This window comes from Symsagittifera roscoffensis, chromosome 6, assembly GCF_963678635.1.
Source record: "Symsagittifera roscoffensis chromosome 6, txSymRosc1.1, whole genome shotgun sequence".
NCBI classification, from domain to species: domain Eukaryota; kingdom Metazoa; phylum Xenacoelomorpha; order Acoela; family Convolutidae; genus Symsagittifera; species Symsagittifera roscoffensis.
The window spans coordinates 54,657,574-54,683,815 of NC_087067.1; the positions used below are offsets into that span (position 1 = coordinate 54,657,574).

Genomic DNA, 26,242 nt, shown 5'->3' on the forward strand with positions numbered 1-26,242 from the left:
AAATTAATTTGTCTGGAAGTTTCTGAGTCATAATTTCGATTTAGACATGTACGTTTTGAATAAAAAACCAAAAATATTTTGGGACTAAATTTTCAGTCAGAAGACGGAAGAAGACGGAAAGTGATCGCGAGTAGAGGAGAAGTAAATTAGAGTGGACCAGAGAGAACCTTCGGTGGAAAGGTGGACAGCTGAAGCTGCCCAATGGTCCAGATCAAAAACTTGTTTCTTGAGTTAAAACTTGCTTATTTCAAACTTCTCGAGTTAAAGTTAATTACCCAAACAATTCTACAGTTGCTTTATAGTTTAGTTACTCATTTCTAGAGGTCGTGTCGGTATGTGAGTACCTAATTTAATTTCTTGAGTGTGTTTTTTATTGTTATGTTGAGTAAGGGAGAGTTTTATTGTTATGTTGAGTAAGGGAGAGTCCACTGTCTAATAAAAAGTAACTTTACATAAGTTCCGACCCTGTTTTTAACGGCGTTCGCGTATTTTGGGTATTTTGTGACCTGAGTATGGGGGCGTTCTTATTTTCTAGAGTGGGGGGCATCTTGGTAGTGGCCTTGGGCTGAAACGCGGGTTTTAGTCTCATGTCGCAAGTGAACCGAATTGGCTCGACCGCTTGAGGTAGAAAAACTCAAGAGATAGTGTCCCTGACTCATGAGCCAATGGTTATAGGGCCTATTTTTCTTTAACCTCATATGTGACTTAAGTAGGAGACTGTTACAATTCAGTTTGAATTATAAAATGACTTCAAATGTTCAAATACCTTTAGTGCTCGAAGAGCTTTCTTAGAAAACTAAAATTTTCTCAAAAGCTTGCATGCAAAATCTGCACATTATTGCGACTCGATTTACTGTGAATTAACTTGAATTGTTTCAAGGGTTGATTGTTGTGCCCAACAAATTTTGTAATGAATATACGAAACGTCTACTTATTAAGTAGATTGATTTTTTTAAAAAATGTCAGCGCTTGCTCTGAAAAACTTCTGTTAATCGATTCACTTTATGACATAACTCGAGTTATTTAAAGGTTTCATTGTTTGCTAAGCTTGAATTGAAGAATGTTTTTGCGAGCCGATTCGCACTATAACTTCATCGCAATATTTCAAAGTTCCATCGGTTGAATGGCCAGTTCAGAAAAATCAACTTAAATGAATCAATTTAGGTTTTGAAATAACATGCTCAGAACAGTTTTGCGAACCGACTCAAGCTGAAATAGTTTTGAAATATTTCAAAGTATAATCGCTTGAATGAATAGCTTGCCGTAAAAACCCTAAAATTTTGCAAATGAAACCTTTCAGAATTTTTATATATTATGGTAGCTAGAAATCAATTGAAATTGTGTTTTGATGGCTAATGATTCTTCTACGACCGGCAATGAAGAGCCACAGGAGTTTTGTGGACTCTGCGATGAGTTCTTCCGCACTCTTGACGAATATCTGGATCATTTAGAGAGCAATGATCACATGGAGAAACTAGTTGGGAGTAATTTCCTCTCTAAGAAATGTCTAGAAGTTTTTCAGTTACTACAAGAGCGATTTAGAGCCTCGAAAATTGCAAGTTGTTGCGGAAAAGGTAAAGGCAGTCTCCTTGATTTTGTCTCTCATTTAGCCTGTCCTTGTCAAGCGCGCTTAATTCAGGCGAGTACAGAACACGTTGAAGAAGAAAAGGTTAGGAATGGAGAGTCAACGACGAAGTTCAATAACAGTCTAGAGTTCGAAAAACATGCCAATTGTTCCAAGCTTGCGGCAAAGACTCATAGAATTGCAAGAAAAGCCACTGCGCCACCTACACGTTCGTTTACTACCAAAAAGATAGCAGATAAAGGTACACTGATTGTTTCAAATGTGTGTTTGATTTTGCCTGATTACTCTGTACCGTAATATATATTCATATAAGATAACGCCTATCTAAGTAAACCAAAAAAGTTGGTAGCTGTAACATTCTTACGTCTCTACTAAGTCTAATTCAATGTAGTCCTCCGTAAATAGTATCGACGAACCTGTTACTGCTCAAAGGCTAGCGGCAGAACGATGCAAATTAACTACATGCAAGAATAGGGAGTGCAGCCAGTATTTAGACAGCCGCGTATTCATACTGGTCAGTATTTAGGCAAATACTGTATGAACCAATCAGAATCGAGAAAAGACACAAATAATCCAAAATAAATAATAATCATTTATTAATTTCTTCTTTGTCTCGATTCTGATTGGTTGAAACAGTATTTGTCTAAATACTGACCAGTCTGAATACGCGGTTGTCTAAATACTGATATGTAACCCAAGAATAGTGAGCTCATGGCTGGGTCTCAGTATCACCAGACCACGAGGTCACTCCTAAATATAGGGCCTGTATGTTTTAGTCGTTGAATGTAGTTCAGACTCTTGTATAGACGTGATATATGAAGTTTTTTTGTTCAAGAAGTCTCCAATTTTTCAGGCTCCATTTTACTTTTTCGAGGTTTGACTTTGATTTCTTCTCAAGTAGTTCATTTCCTTTGTTAAAAGGAGGGCAAACTCTCCTATGGAACAGCAAAAATGTAAACGTCAATTGACCCAATGTTCTCATTTTGCCTGATTTTTATCAACAAAGGATCAATCATAAATGTCTTTTCTGTCTTTTTTTTTTATCTGCATTTAAAATTTCGAAGAGCTTTAAGGCCATTTATTTTTTCTTCACAAAAGTTGATGTTTTTTCAAAAAAAAAACAAGTCATTATTTTTTCTGTTGATGAGAATATTAATGCAGATAATTGTAGTTTCCAAGAGTTTTCTTTAACGTAGCATAGACGGCGAATTAATCCGGCTCAGAAATCGTTTTTCTATAAATGGAGGCAAGCCTTTTTGGCCTTAGTAACGCCTTAAGAGACGAGAAAGTATGATTTTGTACGCGTCGAAAAGTACACTGAAACAAAGGTAAATAAATATAGCACCAAACGTGGGGAAAAACCTTGATTTGAGTGTCTTTTTGTTATTTACGTGTCCACATTTGGAGTAATTTTTGATTTAAACTAATTTTGGAGCCGGAGATGTGAAGTATCTACTTGCTAATCCGATCACTTAAAGCGTGGACGATTTTAGTTTGGTCTTCGGATGAGTTAGTTTTTTTCCCCAGCAAAATTAGTTTTTTTTTCCTGGAAAAAATAATCATTCTGATTATTTTTTTCCCACAAATAATCAGAATGGGTCGAGTGATATACTATATTAAAGCCCTTTCATCGAACACATTTAAACTCTAATAGTCCAGAAAAATTCGAAGAGCTTTAAGGCTTAAATTGGTTTGAAGATTTTTGATTTGTTTGTCTAATTTTGAGCGAATAAAGCGAGCAATCAAGTTCTAATAGGACGAAAAGCTTTTTCGTAAGCCATGATAACTTAGTTTACTCCAGTCAATTTATTTTTAGAGTTTTGCTTCAGCGCTTTCTTGAGAATTTAACACAGTTTTCACACTAGCGAGAGCAAATGTCTTGCAATCGAGAATTACACTTTTTTCCTGTAAACAATTTTCTTTTAAATCTATAAAATTTCAACTTGCTTTGTTTTTGAACCTGTTTTGTTTTTGAACGCCATGCTCATCCGAACTTGTTTTTGAGATAACGCGTTTGTGTTTGCACCCTTAGGTCTGGGGTTCGGGTTCCGGTCTGAATTGGTTGTTTGTTTATGTATAAAATGAAAGCTATTTTAATTGTAGTTGCTAGTGTTGTTGATATACTCCTATAGTTTCGCTCAATTTTTTTTTCGCTCAAAAGCTTTTCTCGGCTTAAATAGTTCCGGTTTTTAATTTATGGGAATTACACACAGCAAAAAATGCGCCCATCTAGTGCACAATTTGTCCTCGTTTTGAAAATTTAAAAAAATAGACCAGGTCTGTTCGGGTGTTGTACTTTCAAGTTTTAAAATTCAATTGCTCAAAGTTTTTTGTTTCGTTTTTCAGCTCAATGGGCGTCTACCCACGTGTTGTCACTTAATTGCCATTTATAATCACTGAAAGCCTATTTAATGCTGATGGTTGTTTTTCTCCAATTTATTTGAAATTGAATTTTCCATTTTCTCCAAAAAAAGTTAAATTTGTAACTGTTTATTTCGCATGATGTGCAAAACAAAACTGTTGTCGTATGTGCGTGCTTTACTATAACTATCAAAGATTCTTAGTTCTAGCCTCGTTCAGGTCATCTCGTCGCACCGCGAACAAAAAACGACCCACTTTGAGAAAAGGAACCTTAAAATTTTTATTGTTCTTGTCGGATCTTTCGGTGCTTTTGCGCAGCAACATGATATCCTTGTTAACTGTTGTAGTTTTTTGTGTTTCATCAGCCTTAAAGCTTCCAGCCATGGATTTGTTTTCACGTAAAATCAAATAGCACAAAAAACATGTGACATCATGTTTTGTGCCATTTTGTTTTGTGCCATTTTGTTTTGTGCCATTTTGTTTTGTGCCATTTTAAGCCCCCTTTTACGTCTTAAAACAAAAATTTTCATAAGATGTTTTTATCTTTGATTTAAATTTGGATCGAGTGTATTTGTTAATTTTTTTACTTTTACCAAAATAATTTTGGTCAGAAATTGTGTACTCTATGCTTGAATCTATTAGCCGTTACATTTCTGAAAAAAAAATCGGGCGGACGAGTCGCAATTTAAGCTCTTCTGTGGGTAAGTTTAATTCTCGCGGAATCTGAATGGAGCATTCGGTGTCTTTATTACTTTCCTGTTCAATAGTAATGGGCGTCTGGTTAATAGATTCAAGCATCCCTGAAATACAATTACGCTACTGTCGCCCAAAGCTGTCACACGATTTCCGATTTTAATTGAAGACCTAGATTTTTAATAATCAACCAACTTTGCTGGATAGTATAATTGGAAAACTTATAGCGAGTTAATTTATTAGTTATCCTCATTTGCTTATTTCTCATTTGATTTTTTTGTCACCGGACTCAAATACCAAAACCCGGGAAATGACTGCCTGATTTTAGGCAACCATGCTCCTGTTAAAAAGCCGGAAATTGATCACGGTTCTTCTAGTGACACCGATGCGCAGCAACAAAACGCAGTGGCAAACGCCGGAAAGAAGATGGAAGAGGCGCTGGAAGAGTATATGGTTATGCAAGCATGCAAAGAAGGAAAGAGACGACGCGTGACTCCTCCTATGGGCAACATGGCTCATCTGCTGGGATCAGCAGACGGCAGGAGAATCATGAGGGGTCTGGCAAGACATACCAGTGTGTCTTACCATGATCTGATGCCTCCTGCGGTTAAACGGACAAAAACTTCAAATAGCTCAGTGGCTAACAAAGGAGGCAAGTTGGAGTTAATTGTTCTCTGCCATATGACGAAAAGTTAGGGTTCCCATAGAGCACTCAAGTTTTGTTCATTAAGCATATCAAAGGAGAAAAACTACATTTGAAGATAGGTTCACGAGGAAATTCCTTGTGTTTCTTTTTTTCTGATTTACAAATATTGGTCATCAATTTGTCTTGACAATAGTAATTTTGTTCCTTAGGAGTTGCTAATGGTAATTCTAGCAACAAACGTCGCCCGAGTTCGTCGTCTGAGGATGAAAAGGCTGCTCTGCCACAGTTCAACCTGCCTCCGGATTACTATGAGTCGGAGAAGTATCCGGCAGTGGATTTGACTGGCTTGGATGTGGACACCTTCTTTGCACAAGATGCGGATAGTAGTGTTTTGGACCGAGTGGAGAACTGCAGTCTAAATGTGACTAACACCATCACAAACACTGAGAGAGACAGGCAAGTGAACTAGTATACTCAACTCAGGATGAATCTTTTTATATATTAATTGAATGACATGTTTTCAGCATAAGGCCTAATGTTTAAGGGGCTATCGAGTGTAACTTTAAAAAAACTTAGATCAGAACGTCTAAGAATCATTCAGTCTAGGACATTCTAGAATTTTTTTTTTCGAGAAAAGTCCGAAACTTTTAAACAAAATGAACTCGATTCAACTTCAAGGCTAGACATTATAGCTTTTTTACAAATTTTTCGGACAACGTATTAAATTTCTGAAATAATTCTGACCTTAAATTTGAACTAACTCGAAATACTTCTTTGAAGGGTCGGGGTTGCCTTTTCGGCGTTTTTGCTCTGAAAAATTACTTGGGAAATCGTTGTCGAATGAAAAACATTTTTAAAATGTGCTCTTGAAATAAGGCACCACTAAAATTCTCCTAAAAAGCATAATCATTCTACATTGCTCTTTTGACTGTTCAGTGAAGTTTTGAAAATTCGATTGCAATTTTAACGCCATTTCATTGTTCTAAAGTGAGAATTATTTCAAAAAGATTTAAGACGTCCGATAAATTTGATAAAAGTTATACAGAGCTGATTTAAATTAACCAGAAAAAACGCGTTAAACTTGAAATTTAAAACGCGTTTTTCTCAAATTGGATTCAGTTTAGGTGAAAACTTATGAAGACAAAACTTGCTTAAAATTTTAACAGAATTAATATGGTGTAATTTGTTTTGCGAAATTCGGGCCCAAAATGTTACCCCAAAAATGGGTCAATTTGGCTTTTCTTATTTAATCAAAAATTACGCCAAAAATATCCAGTCGATTGAATTGCTTAGAAAAACTTAAATTATGAACTAATTTGATAATTTCAACGCTTGAATTACATTAAATGAAAACTTTTCGCCATCCGATTCGCTCTGAAATTTGAAATCTTGAAGTTTCCAAGCTTAAATAGTATGCTTAGCAAAACTTGATTTTTCTCTAAACGATTGTGTACCTTGAAATAATTCACAGCTTGAAAAGCTTGCTCGGAAAAACTTAAAGTTTCTGCAAACCAATTTGGTCTATGAAATAACTCGATTTATTTTGTAGCTTAAATATCTTGCTTGAGAAAAAATCGCCGATTTGTTTCGTGAAATGAGTTGAAATACTTCAACGTCTCATTGCTTCAATAGCTTGCATAGGAAAACTTTAATTTTTCGCAAACCGATGCAATCTATGAAATATTTTAAATCGCCTCATCACCTGAATGGCAGCATTGGAAAAACCTGATTTTTTCTTCAACCGATTCGCTCTACTTAATAACTTGAATTGAAATATTTCCAACCAAAAGCTTGCTTTAAAATTTTTATTTTTTTCCAATCGATTAAGCCTATGATATAATTTGAAAATTTTCAAAGCTTGAATAGCTTGCTGAGAAAAACTTTAACTATGAACTTATTTGAACGCTTCAACGACCAGAAAAGAAAATCTTAAATTTTTCGCCATTCGATTCGATTTATGAAATTTCTTTAACTTAAACTTTCTGCAAACCAAGTCGCTCCATGAATTAACTTGAATAATTTCAAAGTCTCCTTGCTTGATTAACTTGCATATGAAAAATTCTATATTTTTTTGGGAAATGATTTGGTCTAAGAAACAAATTGAATATTTCGAAGCTCATCGCTCGAATAGCTCGCTGAGAAATACTTCAAACCTTCCAAAAAGCACAGCTTCGGAGGCTTATTTAGGAAAAAAATCAAAATTTTTGCGAACCACTTCGCTCTATTCTTGCTGGAATAACTTGCACAGGAAGGCTAATTTTTTCATTAGCTGCTTTTGTCTAAAAATTTTTTTGCAGGTCATCGCTCAAATAGCTCGCTCAGAAAGTTTTATCTTTCGTTAAACCTTTCAGACATACTAACAACTCACAATTTTTTTTTCAAGTTTTCATAGCTTTTTTAGATTACTTGAATTTCTTGCTAACTGATTCGCTCTGTGAGACATTTGAAATTTTTCAAATTTTCATTGATTGCATGGAAAAATTTCAAACTTTTCACAAACGCTTCGCCTTATGAGTTCACTTGCTTTTTTTTTTCAATTTTTCATAGCTTTAATAATTTGCTTACGATTAACTTCAACATTTCTCGAATTGCTTCGGTCTATGAAGCAGCTTGAAAGATGTCAAAGTTTGATTAAAAAACTTCAACTTTTAGCCATCAGCTTTGCTTAATGAATTAACTTGAAATATTTCAAAGATCAATCAATATATCATAAAATCAACGCTGGATTGGCTTCAAAGTAAAAATCGAAATTTTTGCTTTACGAGTAGCTTCATGAAATAATTTGAAATGTTGAATCGTTTCAAATTTAAGTTGCTTGAATATCCTACCAAGAAAAATCTCAGTTTTTTCGAACTGATTTGTTTTACGAAATAACTTGAAAAGTTTGCATAGGAAAGCTTCATATTTTTGCAAAACAATTCAGTCTAAGAACTAACTTGGAATTTTTCTTTATTCCATCGCTCGAGTGGCTTCAGTACAAAACTGCAGTTTTACGTTATCTGATTTGCTTTCTGAAATCAGTTGATATGTTTGAACAAGCAATGCTTGTGTTATAGTATGAACTATCTTTTTTTTTCAACCGAAGTCGCTAATATTGTTGCGACGCAAATATTGTTGCGATTAAATGTGTTCATTTTGAAAGTGTTCATTTTGTTCCCTAACCAGCTATTAAGTACAGCCAATGCTAAGGATATTAACAGAATATTTTTGTCCCGACTTTCATAACGAAAGAAGCGGAATATTTTTGCTCGGGGTGGGTTTTTCTTCTGAAAAGTTTGGGCTTTTTAAGTAGCCAGTTTTGACAGTTTTTTTTTGTATCATTCCAAAATTATTGTTGTTTTGAGCTTAAGTTTTGAAAGATATTTCACCTGTGATTATTTTTCGTAAAGTGTGGGGGGTTTGAAAATTGCCAATTTGGGACAATTAACGCGCGATATATTTCGCGCTATTAACGCGTAAGCGGAGATTTAATCCGTCATACAAATCGTTCTAAATTTCTCGAAGCAAGCTTATTAGCCATAATTGGTTTGTTACTAGGGGCGAAATTTATCACTTTGTACTTAATATGGCGTGTGGGGCGATGTTTTTCACTAAAAATCTCAAATTTCATTTTTATTTTAATACATTTAATTTTCATGTTATTACTGCTCCATATACTGTTGTATAAATTGGGGCATGTTAGTTGGTAAAATTCTTTTTTAATTAAATTGACTGGTACTGCATCTGGTACTGCAAACTGACTGGTACGTGCATCCTTAAGGAAATTTTGTAGACTCAAAGTTTTACTCATTCAGGTTTTCCCAGTAGCGTTATCAGTCATATTTTTGCTCGTGTATGCGAAGAGCAACTTCGCCTCTGTGTTCATAGCTCAAATATCTGGCTTAGAAAAACTTATCGGTTTTTGAGAACCGATAAGGTCTACAAAAAACTTCAAATGTTTCATTGTTGCATAGCTTGAATAACTTGCTTAGAAAAACTTAAATTTAAAATTACTTGAATTATTTTAAAGTTGAATCAAATTTTTGCAAACAGCTTTGGTCTTAATTAACCTGAAAATGTTCGAAGTTCCACAGCTTGAAAAGTTTGCTGGAAAAACTTCGACTTCGAGCATACCGATTCGGTCTTTGTAAAAACTTGCAAAGTTTCAAATTTTAAGAGCTTGGATAGCTTGCTAATAAAACGACGTTTTCGCGAGCAGTTTCCCTCTGAGGAGCAACTTGAATCAATAAAAAGTTTCATCGCTTAAATAGTGAGCTAAAAAATTTCTTGAATGGCTACAATAGATGAAAGTAAACTTTTCGCCATCCGATTTCATTGAAATAACCTAAAATGTATCAAAGCTACATAGCTTGCTTGGAAAAAATTCACTTTTTCGCGCACCGAGTTGGTCTGAATTAACCTTAAATTGTTTAAAGTTTTACAGCTCAAAAATTTTGTTTAAGAACAGCGTGATTTCGCGCATACTGATTCACTCTGAAATTCGACGTGTTTAAATTTTTCATCGCTTGATTAGCTAGCTAAGAAAAACTTACTTTTGGGGAACCGATTTTTTCTAAGAAAGAGTTTGAAATGTTTCTTAGTTGAATAGCTTGCTTAGAAGAACTGAAACTTGTCTTGAACCGATTCGGTCTTTGAAATTTGAAACTTTTTTAACCGATTCACGAACTGGTTTCACTTGAAATTGTCCGAAGGTTTGTTGCTCGAACAGCTTGAGCAGAATAACAACTTACTTTTTGCGAGCCGATGGCCTACTGGAAGCGGGGTTGCTAGTATGTTTTAAATGAAAGTCGGAAAGCACTATGGACGCAATGCTTAACTGAACTCAACGTTTTAATTTGTCGAGCGCAATGCTTTGAAAAATTCTATAAGCTCAACGCTTAAGAGAATTTAAGAATGTTCTAGAATTCAAAGTTTCATCGCTTCAATAGCTTGCTTGAAACTTTTTTTCTAAGCAATCCAAGCCATGAAAACAACTTCGAAATATGTCAAAGTTTCATTTTTTTCATAGCTTGCTTAGAAAATCTGCCTTTTGCGACCAAATTCGCGAAAAGTATTAAAGCCAATTCGCTCTGTTAACTACTTTGAAGCTTCATCGCCAATGATAGCCTGCTGAGAAAAAATTGAATTCTTTGCAAACTGATTCGTTCTATAAATTAACTTGAACTTTTTTAAACTTTCACTTCAATAGCTTTGTTAAATCACATTAAAAAGTTTTTGCCAAGGAGTCCAACCTTTGAAAACTATTTCGAAACTTTAAAAAAGGTATAGCTCGCTTAGAAAGCTTCATTTTTCGGGAGCTTATTCGATCTATGAAATAGATAAAAATTTTTGAAGCTTCATTGCTTTCACAGCTTGCTCAGAAAAACCTGAGTTTTTTGGTAAAACCATCCAGGCTATGAAAACAACTTCGAAATATTTCAAAAGTGTCATCGCTACAATAGCTTGCCTGAGCGATGAAGCTTTGAACTATTTCAAGTTATTACATAGAGCGAATCGGCTCGCGGATTTTTTTTTACAATGTAATAACTTGAAAAAGTTCAAAGCTTCATCGCTTGGATAGATTCTCGCACATTTCGAAAACTCTCTTTTTTTGCGCAAACCCGGTCGTTCTATGAAATTACTTGAAATTTTTGAAAGTTTCAGCAGCTCACTAGCTTTCTAGATTAAATTAACTTTAAAAACAAATTGGAAATATTTCGAATTTCATCGCTTGTACTTTTTGCAAACTTATTTGCTTCATGAAATAACTTTAAGGTTTTCAGCTTTTTCAGTTGTTTCCTTCAATTTCTCTATTTTTTTTTGCTCTAACTTAGAAAGTTTTAAAATTGCATCGCTTCAATACCTTGCTATAAATTTTTCTCCTTTTCACGTGCCATTTCGTTTCATGAAGAAACTGACTATTTTTTTCTTTGGATGAATGCGTTACTTAGAAAAGTTTTTTTTTGCAAACTGATTCCTTCTATGAAATTGTGGAAAATTTTCAATTTTCTTTACTCTAAGACTTATCTTGAATAACTTCAACTTTTTTGTTGAATAGTCAAAGCTATGAAAACGACCCTTAACTGGATAAATTAACTCGAATACTTCAATGTTTCAAAGCTTAATAAATTTGCGAGGGGATTGATTAATGGTGATGAGCTTACTAGTTCTTGTTTATTTGTGCTGTTTTCACATAACCCCAGAACGACTTAGATCATATTCTTACTCTGGGACGTTTTTTTTTGGCTCAACGGACGTCTACTCAAGTTTTTTCGGCTTAGTTATTGATGCAGACCTTTTGGCAGACATAGTTTTCGATTCATTTCGGAACATTTTTTCAAACTTACATGCTGTAGATTAGTTTTTCTGTCCATTAACTCGTCGTTCTATGCTTGCGATGTAAATAATTAGTGTAACTGCGTCTGCATTTTCGGGGGAAACTTGTCTTCAACATGACAAACATGACAATCAAGTTTTTATATGAAGAAAATCATAGAATAATTAGAATGCCGTAATAATATTTGTTTGTTTCACATTCCATTTGCATCAGGTATGGCAACTCAGTGTGTGATCGCCACTGTACCTTCATCATCTTCCAGTGCAGCAGGTGCAGTGCACTCCTCACAGACAACAGTCGCTTCACAGACCACTTCTACTCTCACTCGGAGTCCACCGGGAGACCCTCGAGGCACAAGCAGTTGCAGGAGGGGGCACAAACGGCGGCGTGTGGGAGTGGGGGTGATGGGGATGTGGCCTGTCTAGTGTGTGAGGGGGTGGTGCTGAAGACGACAGTGGAGATCAGGAGACACATGATGATGAGCATCCACTCCACAGCTGTGAACAAGTTCGCAATAGACACCAGAGGCACTGTGAGCAGACAGCTGATGAAGTTGCAGAGACTCAAGGTAACCCAACAACAACAACAGCAACACAGTCTCAATTGGTTGCGGCTCACTTAGAACAAACTAGACTGCTCTACGCAAATCAGTGTTTGTTTGCACTGCAGTTGATCGAGACAGAAGCAAGAAGTTAGGTGCTTTAAAATAAAAAAAGTAGTATAATTCTCAGCTGTCTGCATTTCTTCGTTTCATTCGGAGGCAAATAAGTTGAAACGATTGGCGTCTGGTTTATTGTCATCAACTGCTTTTCAAGTAAGAAAAAAGACATTATGAAGGACAGTGAGTGTGTTCTGATTAAACTTTCTGTAGTATTTAAGTTTCAATTGAATTGTCAATAAATAGTTCAAAATATATTTAGTTATTTAGTTTTTGAAATAATTCTAAAATACCGAATCATGACGAGTAAAATAACACACGTACTTAACAGATATCTACCCAGCGGTTAGGATGTTTTTTTAAGTGTGTCTTGTTTTAGAAATTGCAGACGAAGAATCCTTCGTCTCTGAAAGAATTAACAGAAATAGTAGCTCCCATCAATGCCCTAGTGCTGGCTCTGATTAGAGTGTGCCAGATTATAGTGGCATACCATAAGGACTCTAGACATCTCCAATATGACATCACACCTGACATGTTCGACCAGGAGAAACATCTCATTCCGGAGCTGAAGTTCTACTTGAACATGGCCTTCAGACACTACCTGCCTCGCTCCTTCCACAAATTCAAAGGATTGTTCTACTGTACTCTATGCAGTGGGCTTTTCTGCGACCTTCAGATGCTGGTTGATCACGCAGTGAAAGATATTTCACACCTGATTCGAAGCTGCTTCCGTCTCAAGGACAATAGCAGTGTAGTGTGTTTTTATTGCCAACACCCACACCTAGCCGCTAATTGCATGGCACTCATCGAGTCCTGCAACAAGACCAACCCGTCCACAGGCGAGAAGTACGAGTGCATACGGTTTGAAAGAGGCGTAGAGAGCAGAAGCAGCCACGCAGAAGATGACGAGGATGCTGAGGAGGACGTGAAGACACTGTCAGAATATTTGAAGAGAAGTGGGAGAGGAATGGCGAAGTTGGATGGAGTAGATGCTAAGGTGCTCTTCAAGTGCAAAAGTGTGAGCTGTTCGAGTTCTTCTAAATGGAGTAACATGTCCAGTCTCTCTGCAGTGTACAGACATCTGACCTCAAGGATACACACGCCTCCATCCTCAGAACTGAAACTGAACTCTATTAAAATTGAATGCAGCTGCTGCAAAGCACACACCTCCTCCTTTGTTTCTTTGGTCGCACATTGTCTCACTGGTGCTAAGTTGAAAGTGCTTCTTGTGTTATCCGTATTGGTTGAAAAAAGTATTTGTTAAATTGGAATAATTATTGAATATAGTTTCGATTTTAGCTGTTTTTCAAATAAACGTTTCGCCGCACTTCTGTTTTGCCGGGTCCTTGCAAAAACAACTGATGTGCTAAAAGCAGGAAAAGATTTTTTTGTTGAATTGATTGCTTAACGATAGCCTTTTTTTATTTTGCTCATCAGCAGTTATGAAAAATAAGCATAAATAAGGACCTTCGAAAAAAAAAACATAAAGAACATGCCTTTTATACCTATGTGGTACAGTACCAATTCTGTGCACACTATTATGTCATAATCATATCTGTCAATTGTTTCATTTGGATTTCAAGGTCGTTGACGACCTGTCACACCGCGGGGAAGTTAGTGCTTGACTTTCTATACATTGTCAACTTATGTAAGATAAAAGTCGATATAAATTGTTTTGTCATGACACTATTTATAAACTTTTTAAATTTACATACCTATATCTACAAGATGAATTAAGTCTTGGTCTTAGTATTATCTGAGTCAACTGAGATACAACATGGCGCAGCCAGCAGTTTCGGTCTCGGACGACCGGACTGACCTGCTAGGTGTACCCGTGTTCTGACACAAGCAGACGTCTGACCCGCCAAGCACCTGGGAATCATGGATCGGACAATTTCCATTCTTGCCATCACGTTGCAGGAGAGATGTGACCTCGAGAAATGTTAAAACAGCCAGGAGTCGTTCATGATGATCCGGCCCCGAAGCCGAAAGCTGTCGGTACTTGTGAGGACGCGAGTGCGACTGCCAACCGCCTCGCACCGGATGCTGCAGCAGTTCGCCGGGTAGATGACATCAACGAGGAAAGAAAGGCAAAAGTCCAGGGATTGCACCTCGTGTTTTCTTTCATGAGGCATATCAGCGCATCAAATCCAGACTATTTTTTTTCTCTGGGTTCCGAAAGCAGGAAACGTTTTCTTCAAAGCTATCCACATGTAGACCTTCGTGTTATTTCGTTCAAAGAGTTATGATAACTATGTTCTACTATTCAAGAAGGAGAAGAACTATTTCATAGAACATCTACAAGTGTACAACGCGGTCATCTCTGAAAATGAGTGTCTGGAAGCCTTTTTCTTACGTTTAACAGGTCAAGCGGCTCTGTGTGGTTGGACAGTAGCACAAGAGAAAGAGGTTGTGAGGGATATCTTTATTTCCAAGATGCTCTTTAAAGACATCCAACGGGAGTTGTTTGATCGTCCCGGTAACACTCCAGAAAAGACAATGGAGTCGGTCCTGCTACAGGAAAAGGGTGCCAAGACGGCCACCAATTTACAAAAGCAAATGGGAAACTCGGCAGTAGCGGGCAGCGCATCCCATCAAGGGTCAAGTTTCGACCAAAACTTCGGTTCAAAGTAAAAGAAATTGTCGGACAGGATCAAACTCTAGTCGACCGAGAGTGGGGAACAATTCCAAAGACGTAAAACCTTGCTATTTCTGCGGGAACAAATTCACTGCAAATAATAAACAAATTTATGCAGCAACGAATGTAACGTGTAGGAATTGCAGTAAAAAGGGTCGTTTTGCGAAATGTTGCAATACCTGAAGCATCGCTAATGTGGATGCCGAGTCAGACGATACAGACGAGGAAGGTTGTAATTTCTTTACTTTTGATAGTGAGTTGGAGTTTGCAGTGCTTGCTGTCGAAGGGCTTCACCGTCCTACAAATCAAGTTCCTTCTAGCACAGCCTCAGCGAAGAAGTTGGAAGTAATAAATGCGGCTACCTGTAAAATACGCTGCATCCAAATCACTCTACGTTGCAACCAAACTCTGTTTAAAGCCACGGTATATACGGGTAGTCCAGCTTCCTTTGTGAACAAACGAACAGCGGAGTTTTTAATTAAACAAGCGACTTCAGCTGTTGTCCTAGATAAGACGGAGTGCCCAATTGATACGGTGTACGTCGACTTTATTCGGAAAAAAATAAAAGGTTTTGGCACGCTGATAATTGACGTGTCATCGTTAAATTGGAACGTAAAGTCGGTCAAATTCCTCGTACCGGAGAACCGTACCAGATGTCTGCTTGGTTTAGACCTGCAATCTCAGTTAGGGGTCCGAACAACTCAAGTGAGGCCGCCTAGCCCACTGTTGGGCATAATCTCCCAATCGGAACCGAGTTAAAAATGAGAATTTTGGAGATCGCAGTATCAAAAGAAATTTGGTCATGTTTCCTCACGTCTAGGCAGAGCGAAGAACCATTAAGTATTTTCCACGTTTAAATCGCCCCTTACTCCTGAAAATCTACCGGAACCCGCGGCCTTTTTCTTGAATAGGAGTAAGGGGCGATTTAAACGTGGAAAATACTTAATGGTTCTTCGCTCTGCCTAGACGTGAGGAAACATGACCAAATTTCTTTTGATACTGCGATCTCCAAAATTCTCATTTTTAACTCGGTTCCGATTGGGAGATTATGCCCAACAGTGGGCTAGGCGGCCTGACTTGAGTTGTTCGGACCCCTAACTGAGATTGCAGGTCTAAACCAAGCAGACATCTGGTACGGTTCTCCGGTACGAGGAATTTGACCGACTTTACGTTCCAATTTAACGATGACACGTCAATTATCAGCGTGCCAAAACCTTTTATTTTTTTCCGAATAAAGTCGACGTACACCGTATCAATTGGGCACTCCGTCTTATCTAGGACAACAGCTGAAGTCGCTTATTTAATTAAAAACTCCGCTGTTCGTTTGTTCGCGGATTTAAAAGGCCGCGGCTTCCGGTAGATTTTCAGAAGGTAAGAGAAGAAATTCGTTTACTCATTGAGGAAGGACTCATTGTAAAACTCAAAAAGTGTACTAGCGAAAATTTCATTTCATCGATTGCCATAACTGCAAAGAAAGATGGAACAGTTCAGGATGCAAAAGCCCATGAAAGACCAAATTCATAAAAATCAGCACAAAATGCCCAATTTACTGGAGCTGTCGGACTCGGCTGCCCAGATCATTAAGTCGAATAAAAGTGGCGAATCATGGTTCACGTCGTGGGATCTGAAATACGCGTTTAGCCAAATTCCATTGAGTGATGCATTTAAGAGTCTCTGTAATTTCAACATTGTGTGAGGAGAAAAGACTAGCACTTATAGATCCAAAACAGGCTTTTATGGGTTTACTCACCTGGCCAAAGATTTCCAATAGGCTTGTGATAATACTCTACAAGATTTGTCAAGAGTTTTCTGTTTTTTTTTGGACGACATTCTTATTGTCTCTAAGTATTAGTTGTCGAGCATAACTGTCTAGTGGAGAAGGTGTTAATTCGGTTAGAGGAGGAAAGTTTCGCCCACAATTTTTCGAAACGTGAACTTTTGCTAAGTCAACTGTCATGGCTAGGTTTTGACATCAACTCCGAAGAATATCGCTCAAAATGTTCTAAAACCAATGCTGTTCTGAATCTCGAACCTCCACGAACGTTAAAGCAACTCAGATCATTCATGGGTTTCCTCAACCACTTGCAAAGGCTTTTGCCACACCTTCAGGTCCTTTCAGACCATCTCCGTCCGTCTTTAGCTAGCAATTAGAACAAATTCGTTTTGGAGGAATCTCAGCAATCTGCATTCGCCAACTTTCTCAAACTTATCGGTAATATTACGATAATGTACCATTATGATCTGAATCGTAGAACCTGGGTAGAATGCGATGCCAGTCACAGTGGTTTGGGAGCTGCTCTCGAACAAGAGATAGGGTGAGAGATATGGGCGCCGATAGTCTTTCCTTCCCGGTTTCTCAATGATCAAGTGAAAAATACTAGCACCAAAGGACTGGAATTACTCGCCATCGTATGGTCCTTTGAAAATTTCCGAAAATGTTTGTTGGGTAAATACTTCGAAGTTTTAACACCAAGAAGCGATAATATTGGCTTTAGAGACCAATAGGGGTATGAAGACCTATCAATCTCGTCTAACCGGTTGGGCAGATCGTCCATTACTATTTGATTTCGCCGTTATTCTTATCTCTGGAAGCAAATTAGGAATGGTCGATTACTTATCTCGTTATCCAACATTCGAAGCGACTTTTATCCAACAGTTTTGACGAGCAATATGCGGTTAAATGTATTAGCCGATTCCTTGATACGCGTGATTTTTTGACCGCTGAGTTCAGAATTTTCCAGCTACAACCGAGTAGGCAGATATTTCAAGGAATTCCGGGGTGATGTCTAACCCTTCTAAAAGTCATATTTAGAAAAGAGTTCAATCACTCCCGTTAATTTAGTTTCTTTGTTCAAACAATGCTTTTGTTGGGACGTGTCACCTAACGCTATAAGAAACAACCAATCAGATTTTGGCTCTAATTGGGTTAGTTGGCCGCTGGAGGGCGGCAATTCACGTGTCATTCCTTCAGTCAATAATTGCAACAGTATACCATTTCTGTCGCTGCAAGAATGCGGTCATTCTAATGACAACTATTCTGACCAATCAGAGCGCAGACGGCGTTCTAATTTATGCACATCCTATTGACCAATCCCAGATCAGCGTAATCAATTAGTTCACAAATGACAATTTCTCAGCATGTTTCCGAAATCTTTTGCCATTGTGGAATATCAAGTTTGTACTACTCGCAGTTTTCATTTTGTCTTTTCTTAACTATATCTTTTCTGACTATTTAGTTACTGGTTCTGCTAACCTATTATTTTGGGGAACTGTGTTCATTATTTTCATGCTTTTTTCAGAGTAATGAATCAATCGCGTGACGACAGCTTTGAACGGCTACTTAACCAATTTGTCACCCTCAACCGACCTCGGTTTTCTACGAATCGATCGAGACAAAAAGCACGAGCAGGTGCAGTCCGCTCGAGGCGGAAACAACAGACGCTCTGAGGGGTCATTATGCCCGCATCCTCGTTAATTTTTTGTTCGCGTAGGTTGCGAAAGTCTCGTCCAGCCATTCGACCGCAAGAGCAAGTACTTAATTTCGATATCCTCAAGTCATCAATTGTCACTCCAGACCAGAAGTCGCTGTCGGGGCTAGTGGGGATCCTTGAAGCGGACGTGTTGTCAGAGCTCACAGACGAAAATTCTAGCCTTCGTTTGGCGAAACGTGCGCTGATTAACAATGACTACGAAGGATTCAGCCGGATTGAAGCGTATCTGAAATCTTTTTGGCAGTGCTCAGCAGTGATGGATAGTCGTATTGTGGTGGAAAACAACCGTATTGCTAGACCAATCGATGGTGGATATGGTGAAAAATTGCGATGGTGGATACGGCCCAATACATCTGGTGGTCTCGAGTGCATCGGGAGATTACCCAATTGTGTAAAAGATTGCCCGCAGTGTACTAAATTTGGTAAGAACCTCAAGGCTAAGCTCTCATTTGATTCATCGCAGCCCTTACCAAAATTGTTAGGCCGGAATGAGGAACTCCAGTTAGATTATGCTGGTCCTCTTACAGATCTTCCAGGTAACCAAATTTTTATCTAAGTATCCATCAGCTATGATCAGTCGCTCAACTGGGTGCAAAAGATTATTGAATTCTTGAAATCCTACTTCCAGCATTATAGTATTTCTGAATCTATCGATACAGACCATTTTTCGGATTTAAAAATAAGTTGGTTCAGTCTTTCTGCAAGGAAAGAAATATACGTCAGCAATTTTGCCCGGTGGGGGATCATCGGGGGTTGTGGTTTGTTGGAACGCTCTATTCAGACTATAAAACGTCAATTTGGAGCAGCTAAAAAAGGCCGGATTTTTCCAACATCCAAGATACTCCTCAGCAAATCATTGAGGATATTCGTGTGACTAAAAATTCTGTTACAGGTTTTTCGCCATTTGAAATAGTTTGGTCGAACGCAAAATAGAGAATTATCTATTGCAGCTGAGCGTCTATCTTTGCGTGTTAACCTACTTGAACAGCAGTTGGGCCGGGATCTACTTATGGCGGAGCAGCGTCGGGAGAGGTGTGATAGCCGACCAAAAATCAAAGTGGTAAAGAAAGGACAATCAAGACCATCAGTGCCGCCACATTTTGGTGGTCAATCTTCTTCAGTTACTGAAGCCCGCATTATATGGCACTCGAGAATTCGGCAAAATCGACTTATCAATGGCTGGTTTTAAAGAAAACCATTTCTCACGTTGAAAGCATCAAAACCCTTAAGACGCTGACGGAGCGAAACCAGGTCCTCGCAGCCACACTTCGATCTAATCCCTCAGCAGGCACCTTCGTTTCAGGGGTCAAACGCCATTGGAGCAGCTTCAAATGTCAAATGCTAAACGTAACTTGGATCAACTGATTTTCAATAATCCGAAAAAGGTCGAAATATCCCGCAAAATTCTGATTAAGAAATCTGGTCGGGAGTTATTCAAGCCCTTTAAGGGTAAAATTGTCAAAATTACTGAGTCAGTCAAGAAGGGGCAGAAACGACCAGTAGTGTCACCTTCTTCTTCCACTTCTCCGGAGGACAACACACCCCTCAGACCGACTTCTACTCGTACCCGCATAGCCGCTTAGACGATACTAAAACCTATTCGCCCCAAACCACCCGCTCAACTCTGCTCATGCATAACGAAACTTGAAACCCCCTGAGGAAAATGTTGTCGACGCTCCAGGTGTTCGCTCTGTTCAATTTAGTCTGAACCCTGCAGTTGACTTAACAGCTTTTTTATTCACTTCGGGTAACATACCACTGGACACATCGGTCATTAAGTCCCAGGCACCCTCACCTTCGTAGACTCCTTTCATGTCATGTCCAGATCTCATCTCGACCTCTTCATATGAAGACTCGTCCTTAACAATGTCTCAGGAGCGCTCAACAAGGCCGGAAGCTTCTGCACAATGTCTTCCAGGGATCGCCTAACCCACAGTTGAGTCAGATTGGGATGGAAACCTCTCGTCTGCCTCTAGCTCCTCTCATAGTTCTTCTCGTCGAAAAATTGACATATCACGTTTTGACAGCCCAGTCCGGCAGTCAATCAACTCTATCAGCTCCCCGCCAGTACAGCTTCAGGTCTCAAGTCGTCTTTACAGATAAACGGGTCCGTTTCAGTCTGGACAGGCCGGCCGGGAAAATTCAAGATGACCTCCTCAGGGCCAGTTCATCCCATGATTCGGGAGGCTTCACAAGAAAGTTCCTTCGCTTCCCTCAATCCTCTTCGTCCAAGTCGTCCTTAGAGAATCCGTTGAGGCGAAATGAGAATTAACTTCGTATCATTTAGTCATTAAAACTCGTATCATCTTAAACTCAGCCAAAACTCTTTATGCACTTTACTCATGTATCAAAATAAAATTTCAGCCGAATTCCCAAAACTGTGTATCTCTTTCATGCATCTTCCATAAGAATTTTCTTCTAGAGGGGTAATTGTTTTGAAGTTCTTGTATATGAACTTCACCACAAGAACTTCACATAATTCTAAACTAAAATATGGTTTAGCATCAATTTTGTGCACACTTTTATGTCGTACTCTTATAAGTCAATTGTTTCATTTGGAGTTCAATGTCGTTGACGACCTGTCACACCACGGTTAAGCTTATTTTGCTATACACTCTCTGTCAACTTACGAAGAAGTAAGTCGATGTAATTGGTTTTGTCATGGCACTATTTAAATACTTATTTATTTACATATCTATATCTACAAGATGAATTAAGTCTTGGTCTTAGTTTTATCTGAGTCTTCTGAGATACAACAACCTATAATACATGTTTCCTTGGATAAGTGGATGAAAAACGTTTTAAACGCCCACCGTGCCTGGAAATATCGTACATGCCTGTCTATCTCAAGGGTCAGGCTTAATAACCGAACAGGAAGTATCAAGAGTCAGAAAACGTAATTAAAGCTCTTTTATAGATGATACTCTCGTTTTTTTTCAGAAAAAAAAGACATAAAATTTGTAAACGCTCAGTTGGCGATTTGGTTTTTGGCGGTTCGACTGTCAATTTATTCTCTAGTTCAGTAAATTTCTTTTTTTTCAAACAAAGGAACCTCTGCTATTGAACAAAAAGAGAGTAAAATTCACAAAAAATGCTGGATTTCTAGTTTCAACGTTGATTTTTAATGTTGAGATATTCACCTTAATAATCCAGTTTTATCACATAGGTTTAGTTTATAAAAAAAAGTGTCATTCATAAATCATTTTCAGAATTCAAAGAGTTCGAGGGCTATTTGCTTTTAAATTCATGTGGGACCAGTTCAAAACAATTGTATATTTTAACCTATTTTAATCTTTATAAACTATCTCTATAAAATACTTAGAACTAACCAATCATGATCCATAACTAACACTTACAATAAATTCTAAGACTGAAACGTTTTATACTTTAAGATAGAACAGAATAAATTTAACTTAGCACATAGCTGCTCTTCTCCAGAACAGTTTCTGATATCTAACCTCGCAAATACCAGTATACACTAGATCTATTAAGACTAAGAGATATCAGAGTAAGAATTAGATCGGTATTAGACAAAGAAGTTGCACGAATCTCTCCTGCCAAAATTGAGATAGTGTGACGAACAGACGGTGTACTTTATTTGAAATGACTCTATGAGTGAGCCATACCGGACATTAGCTCATCTGGTGCGGCCAAGAGAATCGAACAAGACCTCAACAAATTTAAGTTTAGCAAACTCAAAAAGACATAAGACCTACCAAGTATCAGTAATATCCTTTTTTCCATCCTTGATAGTTTTTTTTCTATATTAGAAACGAGGGAAAACATTTTATGTATCACCACCGCAAACTCATCGACACGCAATATTAAGACGCGAAATATTTTTTTTTCACAGTTCCTAGACTCCATTCGTGAAACACTCATTGAAAGTCAAAGATCAGAAATAGTTAAAGTTGATCTATAAAAAATTCTAGCATGGTTCATTTCCAACACAATTTGGACCAAATTTCACAAGCAAGAAAATTTTCAGATCACAAACAGACAACAAAACAAAATTAGCAGATGAAACAGATTAAGTATGGTCTCATGTGTTATTTTTTAAATCAAACTGATTTTTCAAGTGCTGCAATTGCAACTATTTCCGTACGCACAGAATATTTAAAAGATTATTCAACTCCACTCACAACTTGAATTATAACGCAAAGTTTAATGAAAGAACAAGCAACAATAGTTGAAACTCAACATTTTTCAATACACAGGAAAACCTTAACGGTATTAGAAACTTAACACAACAAGATAGCCAAACTTTATCCCACTTTGTAAACGAAGAAATAGTTGAAAACTACCTATAACAACATAACAAATTATATCCCCTATTCATCCAACACTTACAACACCACATAATAAAATATTCGTTTTCCAACAACGAAATTACAACCAACCGTCAAATCATCAGTCATTCCGAAATATTCACATATTGGTTATCAAATAAATAGACCAATAACTAGAAAACGACCACCTAACAAGCGAAGACACTCAATTGGAAATAACTTTGCAAACCATAATTGTGATTTTTTCGCTAAAAACAAAATTAGCATTCCAATAGCAAGACCACTCTTTACAACACAGAATCAATCATGAGAAGACAATTATACTCAACAGGCACCAAAACCAATATCTAAATCTATAAATTATATTGAAAAAAAAATCAGACTTATCTAGCTGATAAATATCCTTTTTCCAACAAAATCAAACCCAACTACTGAGCAATTCAGACGAAGCCAACCACGCAATTCTGAATACGAAGAATACTTCCGTCAAAACCAACAAAAATATTATAATAATCAACGAAAGGGTCACTGAAATAATATAAATCAACCAGATGATATTTTTCAACTAGATATTTTCGAACCTCACAAAAATTCTCAACAAGCAAGACAAATGCAACAACACCCTTTTCAACGACAAAGTTGGCACCACCTAATGGTAAGATACAAAAGCGAAACTCTACAAGTACCTAAAGTTACCAACCCGAATCAAGGAGAAACGAAATCTCATTATCTTGTTATTTACAACAACATGAAATTACAAAAAGCAACTCACAAACTTTACACAAACACCAAAAACAGCAGAATCTCTCCAAATGACAATGAATTCAAACCTTATAGGTAGATCATCCATAACATCTAGTAAACCACTCATGTTAATTACAGGAACAATTCCTGAATACTCAGTAGAGGACTACTTAAATGCTGTTACATCCAATTTAACTTTAAACAAAGACCAGACCTATAAAAATATCACTGCATCAAAATTGATTTCACAGACGCGGAGCACCGATACAAACCACACTCGATAGCGCAGCCCAAAAATGGTTATATGTTTTACCCACCGAAATTAAAAACGATTGGAAACGATTTTCACCAGAATTTCCAAAAATGTTTGACTCTGAACGAAACAATTAACCTCAAAAAGTTTTATGCAACGAACTTCGTAGACTTCCAAATGAAGCAATAAAACAACTCGCTGTAAGACTCGAAACTTTAGTACGAAAAGCTTCTTCTCTCAATACACATGATTACAAAAACTTAAAAATTACAGATTTTCTGACGATAACTTTAACACCACAATTCAGTAAAAATGCTAACACCATAAATTATAAAAAGCTGAAATCACAATGAAACTGAGAAAACAAAACATTTAAAGCTACAATACGTAAATAAAGCTCAAACAACTTCACATACTCTAACAATTCATCCCCTAGGATTGAGATAACGTCACAAAAACTGGAAAACTAGCAGTTTAGGAAATAAAAAACCTAACCCTTCGATTTTGCATCCATCACTCTAACACTTATGTCAACAGAAAAGGATAATATAGGATCCAAACAAACAATCTTTCTTCATAATTGTCTAATTAAGGAAGAAAGATACGATCTTGTAGTTACACCACTTAAACAAAAAATAGAATACATCAGATCGAAAAACAAACAAAAAAGAAGGCAATAATCACAAAACAAATTATTATCAAAGGTTTTCCAGAACATGAAACGCAGTTTTAGAATCTGACTGAACAACAATACAAAAGCTTCAAAACCTTCAAGATCTAATCCACGACAAAAGTCAACCAGTAGAGAACCAAAGATTTTTTGTCGGAATCAGAATCCACAACAGCATCATCTATAAAAAACAAGAGCAGAATAAAAAACTCTATTCTTTGCAAACCAGTAGGACTCTATAAATGGAATCAACCAGTAAAACATATTCAAAGTTAAACGTTAACTCTAATTCCGCACGAAAAATGCTTCAGTACGATGATAATTTAGACGATGACTCTGTTTTCCCCTTGTCATTTATCCACAAAGCAATTCCACTTGAGGACAAATAAAACTTGGCCACAATCTAATCGTAAATAAATTTCAAAAATGAAACAGTCCCTGTAAGCAAGTAATTGCTGAAAAAAAGTCTAAAAAATACTTGACCAGTACCTACCATGTATCAATAAAATCGCTTCACATTACGGTATATTCACTATTGAAAGTCTACCACCACAATCGTCAAATCAACTACCACGCGGAATACAAACAGATGATATAGAAATAGACCTCTCACAAAAAGCAACTCACAAACTTTACACAAACACCAAACACAGCAGAATCTCTCCAAATGACAATAAATCCAAACCTGATGGGTAGATCATCCATAACATCCAGTAAACCACTCATGTTAATTACAGAAACAAATCCTGAATACTCAGTAGAGGACTACTTAAATGCTGTTACATCCAGTTTAGTTTTAAACAAAGACCAGACATTTAAATATATCACTGCATCAAAATTGATTTCACAGACGCGCAGCGCTGATACAAACCACACTCGATAGCGCAGCCCAAAAATGGTTATCAGTTTTACCCACCGAAATTAAATACGACTGGAAACGATTTACACCAGAATTTTCAAACATGTTTGACTCTGAACGAAACAAACAACCTCAAAAAATTTTAGGCAACGAACTTCGTAGACTTTCAAATGGAGCAAAAAAAAACAACTCGCTGTAAGACTCGAAACTTCAGTACGAAAAGCTTATTCTCTCTATACACATGATTACAAAAACGTGAAAATTACAGAATTTCTGACGATGTTTTTAACACCACAATTCAGTAAAAATGCAAACACCACAAATTAGAAAAAACCGAAATCTCAAAAACCTAGAGGAAACAAAAAATTTAAAGCTACAATATGTAAATAAGGTTCAAACAACAACTTCACATACAAACAATACTCAAGAATCTGACAATGAATTAGCCGAAAAAATTTACCTAAGTCATAAAAATCTATTTAAAGAATCCAAATTTCAACGGCAAACCTTCATCCAAAAAATGGTGTTACTATTGCCGCAGATATGGACATAGAATTGATGAATGCAGACAAAAACAGCAAAACAATTGAATTAAACCCAAAAAAAAGGAACCAAGCAAATCTATTTATCAATACATGAAAACAGAGTTTACCAAAGCAAGAAGGGAGAGAAACGACCAGTAGTGTCACTGTCTTTGTCTACTTCTCCGGAGGACAACAAACCTCTCAGACCGACTTCTACTTGCACCCGCATAGCCGCTAAGACGGTACTAAAACCAATTCGCCCCAAACCACCCGCTCAACTCTGCTCATGCATAACGAAACTTGAAACCCCCTGAGGAAAATGTTGTCGACGCTCCAGGTGTTCGCTCTGTTCAATTTAGTCTGAACCCTGCAGTTGACTAAGCAGTTTTTTTATTCACTTCGCGGAACATACCACTGGACACATCGGTCATTAAGTCCCAGGCACCCTCACCTTCGAAGACTCCTTTCATGTCATGTCCAGATCTCATCTCGACCTCTTCATATGAAGACTCGTC

General features: G+C 37.3%; 1 protein-coding gene across 1 annotated transcript; it reads left to right on the plus strand.

Annotated features, from left to right (window-relative positions):
- Window positions 1-1,176: 1,176 nt before the first annotated feature.
- On the plus strand, window positions 1,177-13,525 carry LOC134848102 (uncharacterized). The gene is made up of 5 exons (XM_063865446.1): window positions 1,177-1,826; window positions 4,968-5,291; window positions 5,495-5,741; window positions 11,815-12,169; window positions 12,639-13,525. Exons 1-5 carry the CDS (start codon window positions 1,349-1,351, stop codon window positions 13,521-13,523), a joined length of 2,289 nt encoding a protein of 762 aa, XP_063721516.1. The 5' UTR covers window positions 1,177-1,348; the 3' UTR covers window positions 13,524-13,525.
- The last annotated feature ends 12,717 nt before the right edge of the window (window positions 13,526-26,242 follow it).